The 20,016-nt window shown below is 37.0% G+C and overlaps 1 protein-coding gene across 1 annotated transcript in view; it reads left to right on the top strand.

Annotated features, from left to right (window-relative positions):
• The window catches only part of KCNH8 (potassium voltage-gated channel subfamily H member 8), a gene marked incomplete at both ends in the record, with an annotated part of 195,412 nt that overhangs the window by 83,282 nt on the left and 92,114 nt on the right, over positions 1–20,016 (top strand). Inside the window, 2 exons of the mRNA XM_082315341.1 lie at positions 13,436–13,563; positions 16,386–16,626. Of these exons, the coding sequence (XP_082171467.1) occupies positions 13,436–13,563; positions 16,386–16,626 (369 nt within the window). The remainder of the gene's footprint in view (positions 1–13,435; positions 13,564–16,385; positions 16,627–20,016) is intronic.

The following is a 20,016-nucleotide window of genomic DNA, read 5'->3' as shown; positions in this document are numbered from 1 at the left end:
TGGGAAGAGCAGACTTCATTCTAAGACTTTCATATAAGAAAAAGGCAAAAACACATGCCTGAGAAGTTTGGCATCTTTAAGAAGTACTGTGACAGTCAGCAGCTCTCATGGCTTCTTTGGTTTGATTTGGTTTTTTTAAGTTAATTTGCCATCCTCCTCGCCCACCCCTGCACCCCTTTTAATTGCAATATTCTTAGAGGCCTCATCTTTTCAGTATCGGTAATTTGCTTTCAACAATATGTGTTTCTCCTACCTGTAAGTTTATTGTAGAAATACACTCTGCTTTCCACCTGCTTAATAATACCTATAATCATTTACTGTTGTGAGAAGTAACTCAACAGCTTTTCTTCCTAAACTTGGGCTCTTTAATCAAATTGATGGTTGTTTTTTCATAAACACAATGATTCCTTCAGAAACTGTTTCTTAAACAGTTTTATGGGAGATCTATTTTAGCATCCTAACTTAAGATGAGCTACATTTTGGTAAACTGGTTAAGAGTTCCATTGTCCTTTTGCAGGAAAACTGATTAAACTGAAAATACCAGACTGCAAATCTGGACTCCAATATGGTATGGCTGGGTCAGTGTTTTCTCATTTCTGCATATGTACTTTCCATAATATCCTTCGGCGCATGCTCGAAGTTAGTGAGATTACAAGAATCCAGGTAGGAAAATAAGAAATTAAATTAGTCTGTGACTACTTTTAGATGTCTATTCTGTATGCAAATATGCAATAATATAGGTTATATAGATAGAGAGTTCTACTGTTATAATCACGGCTAAAATTCCCCCGTTGAACTTGACTCATTCCAAAAAGTTTCCTTTAGCCTTCATTGTTAATCTATTTGTTGCTTTTTTCTTTGAGAAAATTTTTAGCTTTTTGTTTGAAAACAATTATCTTAGGACAGATTTTCTCAACTTTATTCCAGCATCATTATAAATATGTGTACAATAGATAGTAACCACAGAATCACGCAATACTTGAGGTGGGAAGGCATCTCTGGAGTTTGTGTACTCCAGTGCCCCCTACTCAAATTAGGTTCAGCTGGAACAGGTTGCCCAGGACCATGTCCAGGTGTGTGCTGAATATCATGAAGGATGGAGACTTCACAACTTGTTTGGGCAGCCTGTTCCAGTGTTTGACTGCAGAGTAAAAAAAGTTTTTTCTTATATTTAAACAGAATTTCACGTATTTAATTTTTGTGCCTATTGCCTCTTGTCCTTTCACTGGGCACCACTGAGAAGATTCTGACTTTGTCTTCTTTACCTCTCACCATCATGTATTTATACACATTGATAAGATCCCCCCCTGAGGCTTCTCTGCTCCTAGTTGAACAGTCCCAGCTGTCTCAGCCTGTCCTCCTATGTCAGATGCTTCAAGCACCTAATTATCTTTGTGGCCCTTTACTGGATTCGCTCTAGTATGTCCATGTTTCTGTTGTACTGAGGAGCCCAGACCTGGGCCCAGTACTGCAGATGTGTCTCACAGGTGTAGCAGAGGGGAAGGACCACCTGCCTCAACCTGTTGGCAATGCTCTTCCCAATGCAGACCACAATGCTGTTGGCCACCTTTGCCACAAGGGTTCATCGCTGACTCATATTAAACTTGGTGTCTACCAGGACCTTCAGGTCCTTGCTGACAATCTGCTTGCCGGCTGGTTGGCCCCCAGCCTGTCCTAGTGCATGGGTTTGTTCCTCCCAGGTGCAGGACTTTGCACCTTCCTTCGTTGAACTCAATGAGGTTCCCATTGGCTCATTTCTCCAGCCTGTCAAGGTCCCTCTGAACCTTCTTGTAGCACCAACATCTGATGTAACAGCTCCTTGCCCCCAGATTGTATCATCTGCCAACTTGCCAAGAGTGCACTCTTTCCCATTTTCTAGATCATTAATAAAGAACTTAAACAGTATTTGCCATAGCATCAGTCCCCCAGTCATAATGCTAATGAGCGGCTTCCAGCTGGACTTCATGCTGTGGATCACAACCCTCTGAGCCCAGCAGTTCAGCCAGTTGTCAGTCTGCCTCATCACTTCCTCACTGGTTTGTTGGTCATCATCTTCTCCCCTTATTGTTCCTAGTTTGAAGGCCACCTTGCCAGGTTGGCCTGCCTGTTGGCAAAGACTCTTTTACCGTAGTGATAATGTGAATTAAAAGCTAAACTACACCCTTTCCCACCACAGATTAAACTAAGCTGCAGTCTTACGGTTTAACTGGCTAGCTTTTTCTGGCTTCTTATTAATCCTTAGGTCTATACGAATTTCTAAGAAAACAGATGTATTTTGATTATGCATAATTTGTTGGAGGGAGGGGTTGTTCTTTTCAGTGTGCAAGAAGTGAAATACCATGTGCCAAACATTTTGCATTCCAGACTTTTATGTAAAGAACGTCTGTTGGGGGCAGGGATGGTCTCTTCTAAGAAATTCTGCAATGTGCACTTTGATTTATTCTGCTTAATTACTGTCTCAGCTACTTCATGATTGCTCAAGTTACAGCAGTGAATATTCAGGGCACAACTATTCATTTTAAAGCTCCTTACACCTGTCAGGAGGCAGGATATTGAGAGGGGGATGTACAGACACCTAGATGTATAGTATTCAAAGCAGATAAAATTGTTTCAGCATTCATGGGGCACCATGCAGTTCCGTCGATGAAGGAGGTGGGACAGAAGCACAGTTTTAGCCCAACTTCCCAACTGTCCAAAGGAAGAACGTATTGGGGAAGGCTTTATTCTGCAATGACTCAGTTACATTTTCTCTAGGATGACTTTACTCCTGGCTGACCATCAGGTAGGAAGGGTCTGCATGTCTTCTGCCCTCAGTAAAGAGAAACTGCTTTCCTCCTGGTCAGTGCATGGGGACAAAAATAGAGCTGCCTTTCTACTCCCTGTTCCTGCAGATACATGTGAGCACATATATACTCTCACTCTCTCCTTTCCACCTTCTTATGCATGCAAATAAGTTATATTTGAGCCTTGAACCTTTAGAGACATATCAATCTTTACAGACATTGCTTTAGCTTTTCACCAGGTGTTAAATGCAAGTGGCAGTTCCATTCCAGCAACTCTCAAAGAGGCACAGGGTATGTTCTGGAGGTGAGGGGAAAGTGTCCTTTGTGATATACGTGGAGTAAAAATGAGAAAAAGAAAAGCAAACTCTGATTCTTGAGCAAATGCAGAGGAGCAGACTGTATTCTGGGATATCCTGGAAGGGTAAGAGAATATATGCACTTGCAACCAAATAGTTCATTGACTCACCAGTTCCTAATTAAACTCATGCAATCACCTCTGGATTTTCCTTAGAAACCAAGTTACCAAATTATGGGGTAGGCTGGGGGAAGTTTTTTGTTTGGGTTGTTTTGTTTTGTTTTCCATTTTGGTGCTTTTCTGTTTGTTGGACTAGGTCAATGGCAGACTTAGTGGAAAGTATCTTCAGATTTTCTTTTTAGAGTTTACTAGTTGAACCATGTAAGACTGACAACAAAGCATGGAGGAAACAGGAATATGTTTAGTATGTGCATTGTCAATTAGAAGAGCTCTTGTCAGTCCACACCTGGAATACTGTGCACAGTTCTGGTCCCCGCTATACAAAAAAGATGTGGACAGGCTGGAGGGGGTCCAGAGAAGGGGCACCAAGATGATCAAGGGTCTGGGAAGCCTGCCGTATGAGGATAGGCTGAGAGAGCTGGGTTTGTTCAGCCTTGAGAAAAGGAGGCTTAGAGGTGATCTCATCACAATGTACCAGTACTTAAAGAGGAGCTACAAAGAAGATGGAGATTCCCTTTTTACAAGGAGTCACATGGTGAGGACAAGGGGTAACGGGTACAAGTTACTCCCAGGGAGATTCTGGTTGGACACGAGGTAAATTTTTCACAATGAGAACAGTCAATCATTGGAATAATCTCCCCAGGGAAGTGGTTGACTCTGCTAGGCTGAACACATTTAAGACTCAGCTGGACATGGTGCTGGGCCATCTCGTCTAGATTGTACTAGAAAGGTTGGACCAGATGATCCTTGAGGTCCCTTCCAACCTGGTATATTATGATTCTATGATTCAGAGTTGTGTGTGTGGTAGGTTTTTGAGGGGCAGAGGGAGGGGTTTTTGAGGAGGTAGAGGCTTTGCAAACTTTTGTACATAAATGTCTTATTTCTATGGAAAAATCTGAAAAGGAAGAAATGTCTTTAAGGACTTTCACAGGCCTAGACACAGTCTAGTGTCTTACATTTTATTAATTAAAAGACCATGAGGACTAGAATGCATGTTGCATACGTACTTTGTGTTCAGAAACACAAATAAGGGGACTTGGACCATTTGCAGAATTCACCTGTAATTGCAGTTATACTGAATGTAGCTCATGCTGTAGCTCCTCAGAGCAACTCTGAGGTCCTATAAAGACTCAGTAAACAAGACCTATTACAAGTGAGTTTTGCCTAGCTGCAGCAAAGATGGTTTTACAACTGCCATCTATCCATCCTACCTTGTATAATGAAGGATGTAAAACAGTTTTTGTTTATGACCAGTCACTTTCATAGTCTGAAAATCTCATTCCTTGAGAGATAATCAGAGATACTTTCTGGGTGTTTCAATGACCGCATGAAACATATACAGAGATATTATAGGTTTTTGAATCTATGTATGTCCTATCTCTTTAATTTTTTTTAAAAAGCTATTTTCCCCCCCTATTTTAGCTCTGGACATTTAGGATGAGAAGAAACGACCTCAAGCTGAGCCAGAGGAAGTTTAGGTTGGATATTAGGAAAAACTTCTTCACTAAAAGGGTAGTCAGGCACTGGAACAGGCTGCCCAGGGAAGTGCTTGAGTCTCCATCCCTGGAGGTGTTTAAAAGAAGGGTAGACATGGTGCTCAAGGACATGGTTTAGTGGTGGACTTGGCAGTGCTAGGTTAACAGTTGAACTCGATGATCTTAAGGGTCTTTTCCAACCTTAATGATTCTATGATTCTATGTTGCACTGACCACAAAACATTTTTATAGGTGACTGGTCTGGCTCTGAATTGTAGTTACATATATTAAGAAAACAAGTCTTCATTTTCAAAAGACTTGCTTTCATTACAAGACAGAAATTATTCAGGTGTATATATTTCTATTTTCACTTAAGTGAGCAAGGTTATACTTTACTGTTAATTTCTGTGCAAATCTTTTTTTTTATTAATTTGTGCAAGGATCAGTGATTGTGAAATTATGATCACCTCAAATTACAAATAACCTTCCTCAAATATTCTGGAGGACAAAATATCAGTAAGTAAAGAATGTGATTGAATTAATGGAATTAAAGAAAAAACGAAAACCTTTAGGTTCAGTGAGATTATGTCCTTAAGTACTACATCCTTGCACAGAAAGACATATTGACACTTGCTAAAGTCAATGAAAAGTTTCTCAGTGACTTAAATAATTGGAAATATTTAAGCTCTAGGGTTTTTTTTTAATATTTCAAATATTCTCTGTATTATTACAGTTATGGTTTTGTTCATAATGATAAATGAGCATATCACTTTGCCATGAGCTATCATTCACTGTGGGAAATACAACCTGTTCCAGTCACATCAAAAAACAACTGAAAGAATAAGTGAGGACCTAGCTATAAATTCAACACTACAGTTTGTTCTGTAAGAACTATATATGACCACTCACTTCAGCTAAATCAACAGAAATGTTTCAAATTTCGTGGCATAATAAAAATGACAGTTTTCTCCCTTGTAAGATGACTCTTTCTAATGTGTAGAAATAGGCTGGTAAATAAACTATTTTTATGCAATTATGAAATAGTTATTTTTCAGTTGGAATATTTTACTTCATTATAAGAGATTCTGTAACTTTTTAGGTAAGACCTGGGAGAAGGCAGTAGTATTAATAAATGGGGAAATAGCTTAAAGTCAATTACCTTCAGAGTTCTGCTGAATCACAGTCTATTAGAAGTAGTTGAAGAAAGTTGTGTCTACTTGGATTTTTATTTTTTTTTTAAATTCTGAATTTTATGAGATAGGCCCAAATACTGGCAACTAAAAAAGATCTATTTATTTATTTATTTATTTAGGCATGTACACCCATCAGCTACCAAAATGGAGGCAGAGAAAGATCCCTTCTTTTGGCCTTTGTGTGTTCTTTTCGACCTACCCTTTTTTTCTTAATGATGGAAGAATCAGCAGCCCAGAATGTTGTTAAGAATTTCTTATCTCATGAGCATACCACTGTTTAAAGGTCTTTCTGATCCATAAAACAGTAGTAGTAACGTATACTATTGCTTCTTTTGTCTGCCTGTCCAAAGCTGAATTTTCTCTGAAGGCACAATATTAAAATGATGAAAATCATACAACTGATTCTGTGTAAAACTCATCCCTTTAAAAAATATTATGTAATAATGTTTACAGTTTTTCAGCTGGTATGTGCGTTAAGTGGATCTTCTTATTGAATCAGTTTATTAGTTAACAGAATAAAAATGTGACTAGAGGCTAGCCTGGATCCACTATACAGCTAATAGTTCTGTGAATATTTGCTTGCTGTTGACAGAAAGAATGTGTCATGCAACCAACAGACCTCCTGCAGCCTATTGCCCATGGTAGGGCTTTTATTCTGTCATTAATACCAAAATAGGTTTTTATCAGTTTTCTCTTTATTGACAACTGCTGGTGTGCTGTCCCCTAGAAAATAATATCTGAAAGTTAGCTCAAGGTTTTAAAAAGCCTAGAAAAAATTATACCAGCCTTTCATACAATCTGGTTTTGAAGGTTTTTTTTTGCTCCTTCAGAATCCTTTTGTATTGCTTTATCCCAATTGCCTCCTTCGGAATTTACTTGTTTGGTTTTTTTGAGGACTGCCTATGAAATGTATTTTGCGTTAATGATACTGGGTATGATTAAGTACCATTGTGTTTCCTGTAGGCATTGTTGTATTTACTTTATGGTATGTGGGCTCTTCATGGGTGTCTATGCAAAGATCACACTTTTTGCTGTGGTTTTCCTTACCTTATGATGCAAGTGACAAGGGTTTCTCAAGACTTGTATTGAAAGGACAAAAAATCTTGATTGCGCTTCTTATGGGAAGCCTTTTATAGGTAGAATGGTAAGATTAATAAATGATTGCAAAATTTTTTAATAAATGGTTCGTTGAACCCAGGATCAAAAGGAACAGTTCAATACTTATAAGATATCCCAGGTAACAATATCTCACTGTGTGATTGGGCCTAGTGGCTGGGTTATGATACCCTAGAGAAATAAACAAGAAAGTTGATGGGGGAGGTTTATTTCCCTGCCTGATTTCGGAATACAACAGAAGGAGAGATCGTGCAGGTACATGAATATGCCACTCCCTCTGTGTTTTGAGGAGGGAAGGCTCACACCAGCAGTAGTTTGAAGTCACAGTAGTAGCCTGGTTACTACCCCTTTTCACAGTACTCCAGCGTGCACATAGAGCAGCATCATGGATCTCTTCAAGTCTGTCCATATCTGGATGCGTCTTAGCAATGAAGAAAGTCTATTTGTCCCATTCTACCTTTTTCTTGTTGTTCAAAAGGAAATCTAGTTCATGGATTCAGAAGAATATTATTTCTATAACAAATTTCCTTAGGTGGGAGCTGGCATTACCTGCTATTTCATCTCATGATTGACTTTAGCTTTGTAAACAATGAAATAAATAAAAATGTCCTCAGTTACACTGCCACCTTATCCAGTCCTTTGAGTAAAATGTTAGTAGAATAATAATTTTATCTATTTATTCCTCATACTTTCTCCTGGACCTCAAAAGGTCTGAGAAGTCATCTCATTATTTCATGCAAACCTATTTATAAAAGTATACACTACTCTATTAATAAACCTAAACTCTATAATTTTTCCAGATAGCAGGCACTGTAGGGTTGACTGTCCACGTAAATCCAGAGCCATCTGATTGTAGCTCACTGCTTTTCTTCAGAACTCTTCTTTGCAAAGTGTTTAAAGATAGCTGTATCTATACTATCTATCCTAATTTTGCCCATATGGACAGTCAGGTTTGCTGCATGTCATGACTTGAGATGGTCATATTTATACTGTTTGAAAAGGATAGTCAGTGTGTCTGAATCAATCTTACCCGACGCCTAACAGCCCCACCTGGCAAGCAAACAGGACAGAAGTGGCAATCAAGTAGTTGGGGCTGGAATATAACCTTAAGGATGCAGCTAATGTGGTTGCGAATATTTAAAAAAGCAGGCAATGGTTATGGTCTTGTCCCTAGTGGTGAACTCTAGCTTTTCAATGGCTAGTGTACTCAAAGGAGTGAAAAAAATTGCATAAATACTGCTAAGTCCAAGTCTGCAGCCTCACAGCCTTTAGGATAACTCTGTCCCTTTGGTTTTTGGTAGAACTACTTTCTGTGAATAAGGTTACTCAGGTGTGCGTGTGTTTCCAGGACTACACCCTCAGACTGCTTTACCTGGTCCCTCTCTACGTCATTCACATATTGTCAGTATATTGTGTTCTGGGTTAAATTTAAGAGGTGTTGGTTGCTTTCATTTGTTCTCTAACTTTATGATTGCTTAGGTAAAAACAGATAAATCTCTTGGATTTTCCTGTGTAATATGAATGAAATGCTAGGTATAATTTTCTCTTTCGTGTCCATGAACACTTGTATAGAAAACTTCCTGAGGTTATGATCCGTGGTCAGACTGGGAGATAATTCTGTAAAAGAGCATGTTGGGCATTTAATCACACCAGAAGGAAATCTAGGTAGTGGTTTTAATTAATGCATATTCTGTGGTGATAATGCATAACTTGGGGAAAAAGTGAAGGCAATTCTTTTGAAGGGATACAAATTAATCCTGTGAAAAATGAGGGAAAATACCAAGGCTGAGACAATTTTTGTCAATAATCCACAACCATTCTGGCCAGAGCAGGTTAGCTTATTTCAGTGTTTGGAGAGAGATGCATTTCATGGTCTCTCTCATGCCACAGCTTGTCTGCTATGGAGTGAGCATAATACTTCTGGGTCACATCAGAGTTACTCAGTGTAGACAGCTTGAGTCCGCTGCAGAAGACTAATATGGTGGTTCTGCTTGTATGTGATGGATTTACTTTCCAAGAAAGCTCCTGTACCTGCGCAATTACAGCCCAGAACGGGGCTGGAGCCCTAGAACAAGAGCAGGGTGGTATTCAGGTGCAGCCTGCTCATGCCTGTGGAAGAGTTCCTGGGCCATCAGCCAGTTCCTGTCACCCTCTCAGCTGTCCTGAGAAGGAAGGCACCTGGGAGCTGGCAGGCTGCAATGGGCTCCCTTGACCATGTGCTGAGCACCCCTCCTCCAGGTCCAGCTCTGCCTCAGGAAGGACTTGTGATATCTTTCATTTGTTACCACCTGAACTTCATGACTGAAAGAACAGTATGAGTTTTATCTCCCATTTGATGATTAAACACTTTACATTTCAAGGATTTAAATGTATCATACTCTGTCTGGGGAATGAGAACGTTATAAACCATGAAGTATTCTGGATTACATCCAGTGCTATGCTCTGACTACTCTGATGTCCTTTGAAGGAGAGCAGACATAGATTTAGTTTTAATTTGGTCAGTAAGTCTGCGTTTACAGTTCTTTTGCATTGCTAGGGCAGTATATACCTAGTAGAGCTCATCAGAAGTTGTCGGGTATTAATTTTTTTATTCATACCTAAGAAGTAGATTTTTTTTTTTTTTTTTTTTTTCCAAAGGGATGAGAAAAGAGTCAAGCCTCCACTTTCTATTAAGTGGAAGATTGATGCCTCATGTTCTTATAAAAACACAAACAGAAAAGTCAACTGTTACAAAGATACTTGTGTCTGATTGTGCCTTTTTTACTGCAACTTTCCCTTATAAGATTGTAAGAAGTCTTAAGCTGTTATAAGACCAATGTTAAGATTGGCAAAGAGGTGTTGTTAGTTTCTTTTCTTAGAAAAGACTTCTGAGATTGCCATGTGTGATGGTTGTGGTGCTATACGCAATCTCATTTGAAAGAAAAAACAACACAGAAGGACAGCAAGAAGAGTTAAAAAACACATTACCGCTTTTCTCATCAAAGAAAAGGGGAGTTAAGACTAAATTGCAAAGCATCCTTTTTAAGGACTATTTTGGGGCAGGATTACCATCACACAGGAAGGGGTGTGTAGAAGGACCAGGAGACAGAGCCCCAAATCTGAGCTTTTTTTTGTTTGTTTTTTTTTTTTTAGAACACCGATTTCTCACAGTATCTGGGGAGACGAGAAATCCTTTTGATTTTAAGCACAGCGTAAAAATAAACCAGTTGTATTTAAAGTGACTTTCTGTTTATGGTTGGATTTACTATTGTATCTTTGTGCTGTGATCAGCCATGGAAAAACAAAAGCAAGTCTGTCAGGTACCTAAATTTTTTTTAAGAATCAGAAAGAAGCAGTTGGGTATTTATAAAAAATAAAGTGTCTCCTTCAGAATAGTGATCTGTAAACTGAGTGTGAGAGGAAAAGAATGAAGGTTATGGACAATAATCGCACACATACAAAGGCACACCTGGTGAATAATGTATTTTACTAAGGATCAGGATTGTCTCTTTTCCTAAAGGCACTGGGAAGACCAGAAAGCAGGAGAATTCACAAACGTCATTCATTGATTTATGCTATAAGCTATTGACACATGTGCTCCAGTGGTGAAATTGTCTGATGGCATCTTATCTGCATAGGCAACTTGCATTTTTTTCACTGCTAATAACTACAATTAAAAATCTTTACCATTTCTGTTTAAAGAGGAAAACATTCTTACTTCATAGTGAATGTCACACTTTCTTATCTGTGCTTTGCTGGCTCTAGGAGTTGAGCGACTTCCAATAGTAACATAGAGGTAGCATTAATCCTTCGCAAATAGTGGAATCGGCATGTGATGGAAGTCACTTGCTCTGCAAATATGCAGCTCGTATGATTCTAAGTGCCATATCAAGCCCCCCAGCCTGAGCAGGTTAGTAAGTATAGAATTCTTAGGGGCTGGAATGCTAAACCTGCATAGGAGAGATGGGATCCATCTAAAGCAAAACATTATCAGGCTGATGGCACATAAAATCTAAAATCTTATAAGGAACTTGTTTTTATTTAAAGAGTGGACAGAAAATGAAAAACCAGTGTCAATAAATACATAGGAAAAAAGAAACAACTGAATATGTGTACATTGACTGTTTCCATAGTAATTATTACCATTCTGGAAAGAGATGGAGTTGTGGGCAGCTTTCATCTCAGTGTTCAGCAGGTAAGAAAAAGGTACACCTGAGGTTAGGAGCTTTTAAGAAAAAAACTGAAGGCATTATTACACTATTGTATCAGGCCATTTTGTATCCATATCTTGAACGTTCCATGTTATTCTGGAAAAAGGAGCAACTAAAAGGATATCTTTAAAAAGACAAGGGAGATCTAGGAGGGGTAAAGAGAAGGCATTCAAGGTTGACCAGAGGTAGAGAGCTCCACTTCCATGCAGGAAGAACCCTGTATTGCTGGGGATGCTGAAAGTACTCAAAGAAACTCCACCTGAAGGCAGCGTACCTTCCTTCTGCAACATAGTTCAGTGTGGGTCTCACAACACATCGCCTAGGCTGTTATAGCAACCACCTACCAGGATGGACTATCTTGTGCTTTGTAGGCTAAGGACATGGAGAGGTATTAGATATGAGACATCATGAGGATGAAGCCTTTAGCTAAAGAGTCCTGAAAGCGTTGCTGGCCAGAAACTTTTGTGGGTATTGACCCACTTTCTCAGCCTGCCTTATAGCAGGTCTGAAGCATATTTTATCGTTTGCTTTAGGAGGCAATAGAGAAAACTGAATGACCTCATCCAACATGGCAGTTTAGGTTTAGAAAGAGAAGAGAGAGAGGTCTGTAAATAGTTTTAAAGAGAATTTCAAAGTCATATGACAAAAACAGACCACTACACCTATCCAATACTACAGTGGAGACTCCTTTCAATAGACTTAAATTTGTTTTTACTCAGAGAAGCAGATAAACACTCTGCTCCTACCCAGAATTTAAGTACACTTTTAAAATATAGTTTGAATTTTAAATGGTTTGATGATTGAGAGATGAAAGTTTAAAAAAAACCACATTCATTTAGTTGAGTACTTACTGAAACAGTCCCTTCTGTTTTACTTTTCTTTGTTGTAGCTGGTACCTGTATGTGTTGTAGCTCTTTAAACCGCCTGCAGGTACCCAAATTGGAGATGGGGAAGTATGGGATTTCTCCATCTGCCTCCCACAGCTTTCCAGTAGCTATTTCGTTTTGCAGTGCGATGTTTTTTCCTTCCTTTTTTTTTTTTCTTTCTTTTTTTTTTTTCTCCTTCTCCTCCTTACTGATATCCTCAACTGGAGAGGGCTCTTGCATGAATTATATAAAACATTCTTCCCTGAGAAGTTTGGAAAGTTTGGCTTCCTACACTTTTTTGTTACATGTGGTTTTGTGTTGTAGAGCCAAAAATACATCAGTCTTCTATAATTCAATCTTTCTTGCTTTTCTAGGCAGGTTTCAAGATGTAGCTATTTTGCTTGTTGTTAATTTCTGGCTGTGCTAATTGGTTTTTCGGGTTTTTTGCCCCCTTAATTTATATGCATTGAATTGAATTTAATTAAACCTGTTTGACAGACAGCTTCTTCCTTTATTCCCATAATTCCTTTTTTCTTAATCCTGACACATCACAAAATGTCTGCTTTCATTTACCCTGGCATCAATTCATTGTAATTCCATCAGAGCTACTGGAGTTACTTTGAATTTACTGCTATATAAACAAGAACAAAATTTGATCACATGATTGACAATTACAGACATCTGAATGGAGGGAAAACACACAAACCTTTCCAAAACAGTGTTCAGTCTTTACTCTTAATGGATTTCATGTCACTAAGGAATGTGTCAAGTGATTATGCCAGTGACCATGTGGTGGGAAAAGAAATCTAAATGCGTGAATATAAGAATTGGATATTACTAATGAGTAAGCTTGCAAATTAGTGTATTCTGACATAATGGAAGCCTAGTACAAGTCAGATTCTTTGTTTTTAAAAAGTACACCATAAAAGATATTTTTTTTTCTTTCCCTGAAATAAAAGACAGAGTAGGAACACCTTAAGGACATTTTAAGTGGTTACACCTAGTCGTGCTTGCCTCTGGTCAGTAATCACCATTTCATTTTCTGAAACAGTAAACAGTATGTTTTTCTTATCTATGAAATCATATGTTGCAATTAATTGCTTTGAAGTTGCATGGAGGCATTTGACAACTAAAACTTTACAGTGATTTTTATTTGCCCTTCAGGAGAGGGATTTTGTTTTCTTAACTGCAAAAGATTAAGCAAAACTAAGAAAAGGTGTGTATAATGTTTACATCTAGCCCTTTTTCTACCAAAGTCTAAAATGTCAGTAGTTCAGCTCCCAAAGGTTAAAGTGCCGTTTCCTGACGTTTAATGGATTCTCACTTCTGTTCTGCAGAAAAATGGAAAGGAAGAGGAAGAGCAGGGTCACATTTTGAGTCAGCGCGAAGAAGGAGTAGAGCTGTCCTTTATCATATCTCTGGGCATCTACAAAGAAGAGAGAAGAACAAATTAAAAATTAATAATGTAGGTGTAATTCTTCCCTTTCTCAAAAATTTACTCTTTGTACTGTCATTTTTTTTTTTTTTTAAGAAGTGCTGTAAAAGGTCAGTGGGTACCTGGGAAATGTCCTAATCATAATTTTACGGTAACAAAAGGAGTAAAGTGCAGTTCATTTAAGTGCAGTTCTGCCTACTATGCTATTTGTTACACTTCATATAGCAAGACGGTGCATTTAGCCATACTGTAAACGGACATTTATTTAATCCCAGGAAAGCCACATTATAAAATTTCTCAGAACTTAGTTTTAGGTTCCAATTTACCTTACCATCCCAATTATTTCATTTCAATAATTATTATTTGCCAAAAAAATAATGAAGAAACTCAAGGTATTACTCTAGCTCAAAATCTCTATGCTGTGTAAACTCCAGAATGTCACACTTCATTTAGGCAACTTTTCATGTGAATGTCTCCAACATTGTGCAGAGTAAATTTATCTTTTCATTTCCTAATTGAAGTAATAATGTTTCTTTCTTTAAATTACTTCTGTGTTCCCCTTGTAACTATAACTAATAAGTAAGTTCATAAACACCCTGAGAATGTTGTAAAAAACCAAATCAAACAGTAGACAGAACTAAAAATATAGCAACAGAAAGAGTTCTAAAGAAATATGCTCAGGAGATAGAATAATTCTCCTGCTCTATGGAGCTGTGTTTCAGGAGGAAAGCTAATGCAGAGGAAAACTAGAGATGTATATGAAATCAGTATATACATATAAAAATTTGCTAGAGTAATATCTGAGAGCCTGTTCCAACAGTGAGAGCCTATAGTTATCAGAAGTAGGGGTAAAAAAAGAAGCCGTTTTTCTTAAAATTTCAAAACAGTATTTAGTTTCTTGTTTGTATATCATTAGCATCAAAAAGCTAAAATCTTTGACAGAGTCAGAAGAAGAAAATGGTCTCTTTTTTTTTTTTTTTTAATTTTTTTTTATAGTTGGGGTGAGGATGGAAGGCAGACAATGGAAAAAGTAGCCCAAAGATATAGATCATGAACACCCTGAAAAGATGATCTGCCACTGGGCATGTTCCTTTTATTGGTTACCAAAATTAAGCAGCAATGCAGATACATCATCCTAAATATTATTAAATTCCTTTTATTCGTTACCGAAATCAAGCAGCAGTGCAGATACATCATCCTAGATATTATTACATTAGAAATTAAAAGCAGAAAAAACTTGGTATAGATTAAGGACATGAAAATACACAGTTGATATATGCCTCAAAGGGCATACATTCACTTCCATTGAATGTAAATGTTAAATGTTACAAAATGTTAAATGTTAAAAAAAGGGTAAAAAGCTAAAAATGTTAAAAAAATGTTAAATGTTGAAAAAGTGTAAAAATAATTAAAAAAAAAATCTGCAAAATATGACCAGGTCTTCCAGTGATATTTTTGTAGCACAGTAATATTTTTTTAGGAACATATCTTTCAAATAACTCTTCGTAACTTTCCTGTACTGTCAAAATCCTAGTGCAGATGATATTATACTGGTTTAAAACATTTGTTGTCAGACTAATTTACTACCCTTAGTGAACAGATTTTTAGAACTATGAATTGGAAGTCATAAGAGGAACATTTTCTTCTCTGTGATTTAAAAATGGGCTGACGCTAACAACAGTGAGAATTCAGTCCCTAAGATTCATGAATGAGAACAAGAATGGAGAAGGCAAAGGCATCAGTATTTCAAAAGAAACACACAAAGAGAAAGGCTGTGACAGGCAAGGCAAATGTAATTAAGTCTGCGGTCACACAGTTGTTGTCTTTTTATATTCATAGTGAATAACTTCAAGATTAGAAGCAATCTCAGCTTGCTGAATACACAATATTGGTTTGTGAGGCTCTTCATTACTGGAACAGCATTAACCAGGGGCACAATGACAGTGAGCAAGAGTTTTGTTAGTAAATAATACAAGACAGTTCATGTAGCATATGCTGCTTTTCAGGACGGTAGGTGTTTTTGTTAAAACTTGGAAGGATGAAAGCTAAGAATTTATAAAACTGATGCATGAGACTGAAATCTTTGTTGCAAAGAACTTTGCTGGTTAGATGACAAAGACTTGAGACACATGACAAAGCTAAGTATAGTCTAATGGTGAAGGTAGTCAGTTCTGGAGCTGTATTATGGTGGGTCTACATTAGTATTTTTGTTTAGATCAGGAGTGAAATTTTAAAGAGAATCAAAAAGTTATTCCTACTAATTGTGTTTTGGTTCATAGCAGTCTCAGGCACACAAACTAGATTCCCTCAGATGAAACTAAACCAGAAGAGGTGCTCCAACTACTTATAGCTGTTCAGTCCACAGGACCAGGCTAAAGTTAGTCTAAAACAACCTCCTCACAGCTCTAAAATATGTATAGGAAGGATGTTTTGTCTTCAGCACCATCTATTCCTTTTTATATGTTTATTCCTATTTGCAGTACTATGTCCTCATGTATACAAAGCTTTAGCCTATCTGTCCAGCAGAAAAACATTGCTCTTCAGTCAGAATTCACCCAACAGAGGAAGAACTAGTTTACCAGATTCAGTCCCCCTTCATTCTATTTAATTTGTTCCTTATTAGCCCTCTTCCTGCCCCAGCATTCACAAAAGTTGTTCCATCAACAGAACCATCTGTCTAAACAAAGTATGAGGACTACATTAGAAAATAATTAGCATTAATTCTTGCCTGCATATGAGTATGTCATATTTCTTAAAGCTTTTTAAAAAAACAACTGGCTGCATTGGAAGAAGTGTGTCTGTATGATCAAATTATCGTTTTGTCTTATTTCATTTTTTTCTCTCTTTTTCAGAATGTTTTTGTAGATAAACCAGCATTTCCAGAATACAAAGTTTCAGATGCAAAAAAATCCAAATTCATATTGTTGCATTTTAGCACTTTTAAAGCTGGCTGGGACTGGCTTATTTTACTGGCAACGTTTTATGTTGCTGTGACTGTACCTTACAATGTTTGCTTTATTGGCCATGATGAGCTGTCTACAACTCGAAGCACAACTGTCAGTGACATTGCAGTGGAAATTCTTTTTATCATTGGTAAGATATGTTTGGGGGTTTTTTGGGATCTCTTTTTTTGACGTTTAAGGTTTTCACAGAATGTATAATATAGAAGAGGAAATAATAATTGTTTTCATGATTTTAAAGAAAATAAATTTTAGCTGTACAGTTTGAGATTTTATCTAAACTTTAGATCACCTTTTTTTTTTTGTTTTAAATTGATTCAGGTAGTCCTGCTGTTACTCAAAAGGGAGCTTTGACCTTAAGGAAGGTTGAAACCCATTGTTTTACTCTGTGGATGCCCATAATCTTCCCAACGTAGGGGTGTGCCCTGAAATTACTGTAGTATTGTCCATAATGTGCTTTTTTTTTCTAATTACCTTTCACAAACACCTAGAAGACCCATGGACTGCAAGCTAAAAATCACTAGATTTTAAAAACTAATGACACAAGATTAAAACTCATATTGCAATAATGCAAATGCACAATATCAATATGCTATACTGTCAACTGGGGTAGAATTTAAGAGGCAGAGGCTGCAGCTTGTCATCTGGTCTGTTCTCTGAACTTTTTATTTCAATGATCCATTTAATTCTTATACCTTTAAAGAATTAAAAAGAAGACTAGATCATGTCTAATAGTGGCCTTGTAGCAAAGGAATTTCTTTTTTGTATTAACTTTTTTTCATTTCTTTGTGAATATAGAAAAGAATCCCTCACTAGAGTCACGCAGATCTTTCCCCAAGTTTTTATTGTTATAATACCACTCAGTGCTGTCACACTGACAAACCATAGCTCAGATCTGTTGATAATATGCAGGTGGATAAGCTATTATTTTAAAGAAATAAGCAGATTATGTCTGTCTTAAATATGAAAAGGCTTAGGATGGGTTCTAAGAGAGAAAGAAAATGAACAAAAGAATAAGATCATCCTCAGATTTGAAACTTCTTTTTCTACTCTACTTTTCTCTATTTTTTCCCTGAAAAAATGTAGCTTAACTCATACATTCAAAGCAATGTTATGATCTTCTCTAGGAGAACTAAAGACGACTGAAATTTCTTAAACACTAAACAACAACTCAGAATGGCTTCAGTTTAACAGAAGGTTTTTTTACAAAAATTTTTAAAAGTTTATTCCATTTCTCTGACAACTTTACTGTAGACAGTAAGACTAGTAGATGATGTGGCTGATGGAAGATCAGATATCATGATGGATAAATTTTGTGTTTCCTCCTTTGGATATTGATTTGTCATCAGGTTTAAGGTCTAATTTTCCCCTTTTATTCTCACTATTACATCTTAGTGGACTCTTTCATGTTAATGCAAGAAATCCACATTGAATGATACTCAAGCACTACAGTAAAAAACCCACGTTCTGCAATGCACATCATGGAGGATCATCTTTTGTCTTGTGTAAAAAGAGCAAGGCTATGACTCTAGTCAGTCATAAATGACTCCACCTTCCATTTTAAGGAATATAAAATGAAATAATTCCACTTGATCTACCTGGGCATCTTTATAAAAACAGTAGACTCAAGGTTAAGATATTTTGATAATGGTTGTATCCTTCACCCCACACCAGTGTAGATAACTGGTTTGTGTTATGAATGTGTTTATTAGAATCTGAGCACAAGAGAGTATAATCTCTAACTGATTTATGTGCTGTAGTATTCATTTGAAGCAAAACAGATGGTGTACTGTTCAGTGCGACTTTTCTGTTTATATCCTTTGCTGGAAATATAGAATTCTTATATCAGTAAGTCAAAAGCAATGGTATCTCTATGATCAATAGAGTAGCTGGGTAAGAAAAATAAAAGGAAGAAGATTTTCTGTAAATTTTACTTCATATTTTCTGGTTATGCTTTTAGGTCTATCATCCAGGAAATCAAACTATGGTTGTAACTAAATATGTTCAAAGAAATGTGTATAAAGTACTAGAAAAGACTTCTTTGCATAGTTATGTTACCAGTAACCACAAACACTGTACGGTAGCATACCAACATTCCTCCCCCACAGTTTCAATAATGGCTCCATTTTCCCCAAAATAATTATTTCTAAAGTTATTATCTGTTTTTAAATTTGAGGCTCTGAGGAAAGGTTTAGGGAGTATTGTCAGGACTTTCTCATACTGCGTTTAAATCTCTGCAGTGAATTTAAAGAAAATAGTGTGTTCATAGCGATCTCTCAATGGTCTCTTGTCTGTTAAAATGTTGAACGAATATGTCTTGGAACATGTGTAAGATTGACAGCATACATAAACTGAAGCATAAGTTTCAGGGCATTGTTGCACTGTGGCTCCGACAAGTACATCTTTGATGGATGATCTATGTGCTTTGAGAAAAGTCGAAGAGAAGCATTGAGTAAAATTCTTTTTATGATGCTACTGCCTCAGAAAGTCAGTGGGGAGATCTGTCTGAGATGGGGCCTTCAGCTGTATTACGGCTCTGTAATCGCGGATTGAGGTATTACAACTCTGTCATCATGGACTGGAGAAAAGAGTCTATCTGCTTTGATTTTATTCAGATTTCTCAGAACATAGAATAATATTCCTTTTACGCATATAACTTGCATAAACTCTTATTTGGACTTAACAAGGTCTTCATTTTCAGCTGTGTTATCAAAGGGAGCAGAGACATGACAATAAAAGGGAGAAATGTCTGCTCATCAGTTCAAGGGAAATAATAGGGGAGAGGCTAAAGGTTTCCTTTAAGCAAAAGAATTTGAATAAATCTAGTGGCTAAAAAAAATCCTTTAGGCTTATCCAGTTTGTGATTCAGCAGATGCTTAAGCATGATAAAAATACATATGGAAGTGTTCTCCTGACTTGAGGTGCTTGTAAGTAGGAGTGTTGATCTGAATTAAATTACTTATGAGAAAAGAGCACATCTAGCTAGAGGTTTAACTGCTTTAGCCTTTAAAGTTCTCTAAAACATGAACAGAAGATAAACAATAATAATAACCCATTTTGTGATGTCTTTGGGGAAGAGGTTGGAGAGGAAACATAATTAAGGCTTCTCAAGTTAAAATTATTTTTCGCTTGATGTGTCCTGTATATGCTAGTGCTTTGATAACTTGTACGATGTGATGTTTGAGTGTACTTTCAGATCTCTTGTCCTCTGTAACGTGTGCAAACCTTCTCTAACATTCTCCTGTAAATAAATCTTTTGCTTCCTCTATCCAGTGATAGTTTAAAACTAGTTTCATTTTAGAATTTTTTTACCGTTGTATGTACCTTAAAATCATAAGGAGGTGGAGACAAAAACTTTTTAACATTAGTGAATTTAAGCAAACACATTAAAAAATTGTCTTAGAAAGCGTTTCATCTGATGAGTGAGATTACGTGCTTTATTGCATTATTTACTTCAAAGTTTATGCCCCTTAACTTGCATAGGCAGTAGGTGGGTCCTTCATTTGTAGATAGATATGTCTGG

Source organism: Platalea leucorodia (genome assembly GCF_965183815.1).
Source record: "Platalea leucorodia genome assembly, chromosome: 1".
Classification (NCBI taxonomy): domain Eukaryota; kingdom Metazoa; phylum Chordata; class Aves; order Pelecaniformes; family Threskiornithidae; genus Platalea; species Platalea leucorodia.
Note: the sequence above shows the minus strand (reverse complement) of the source record. Positions and strands in the feature narration are given on the sequence as shown.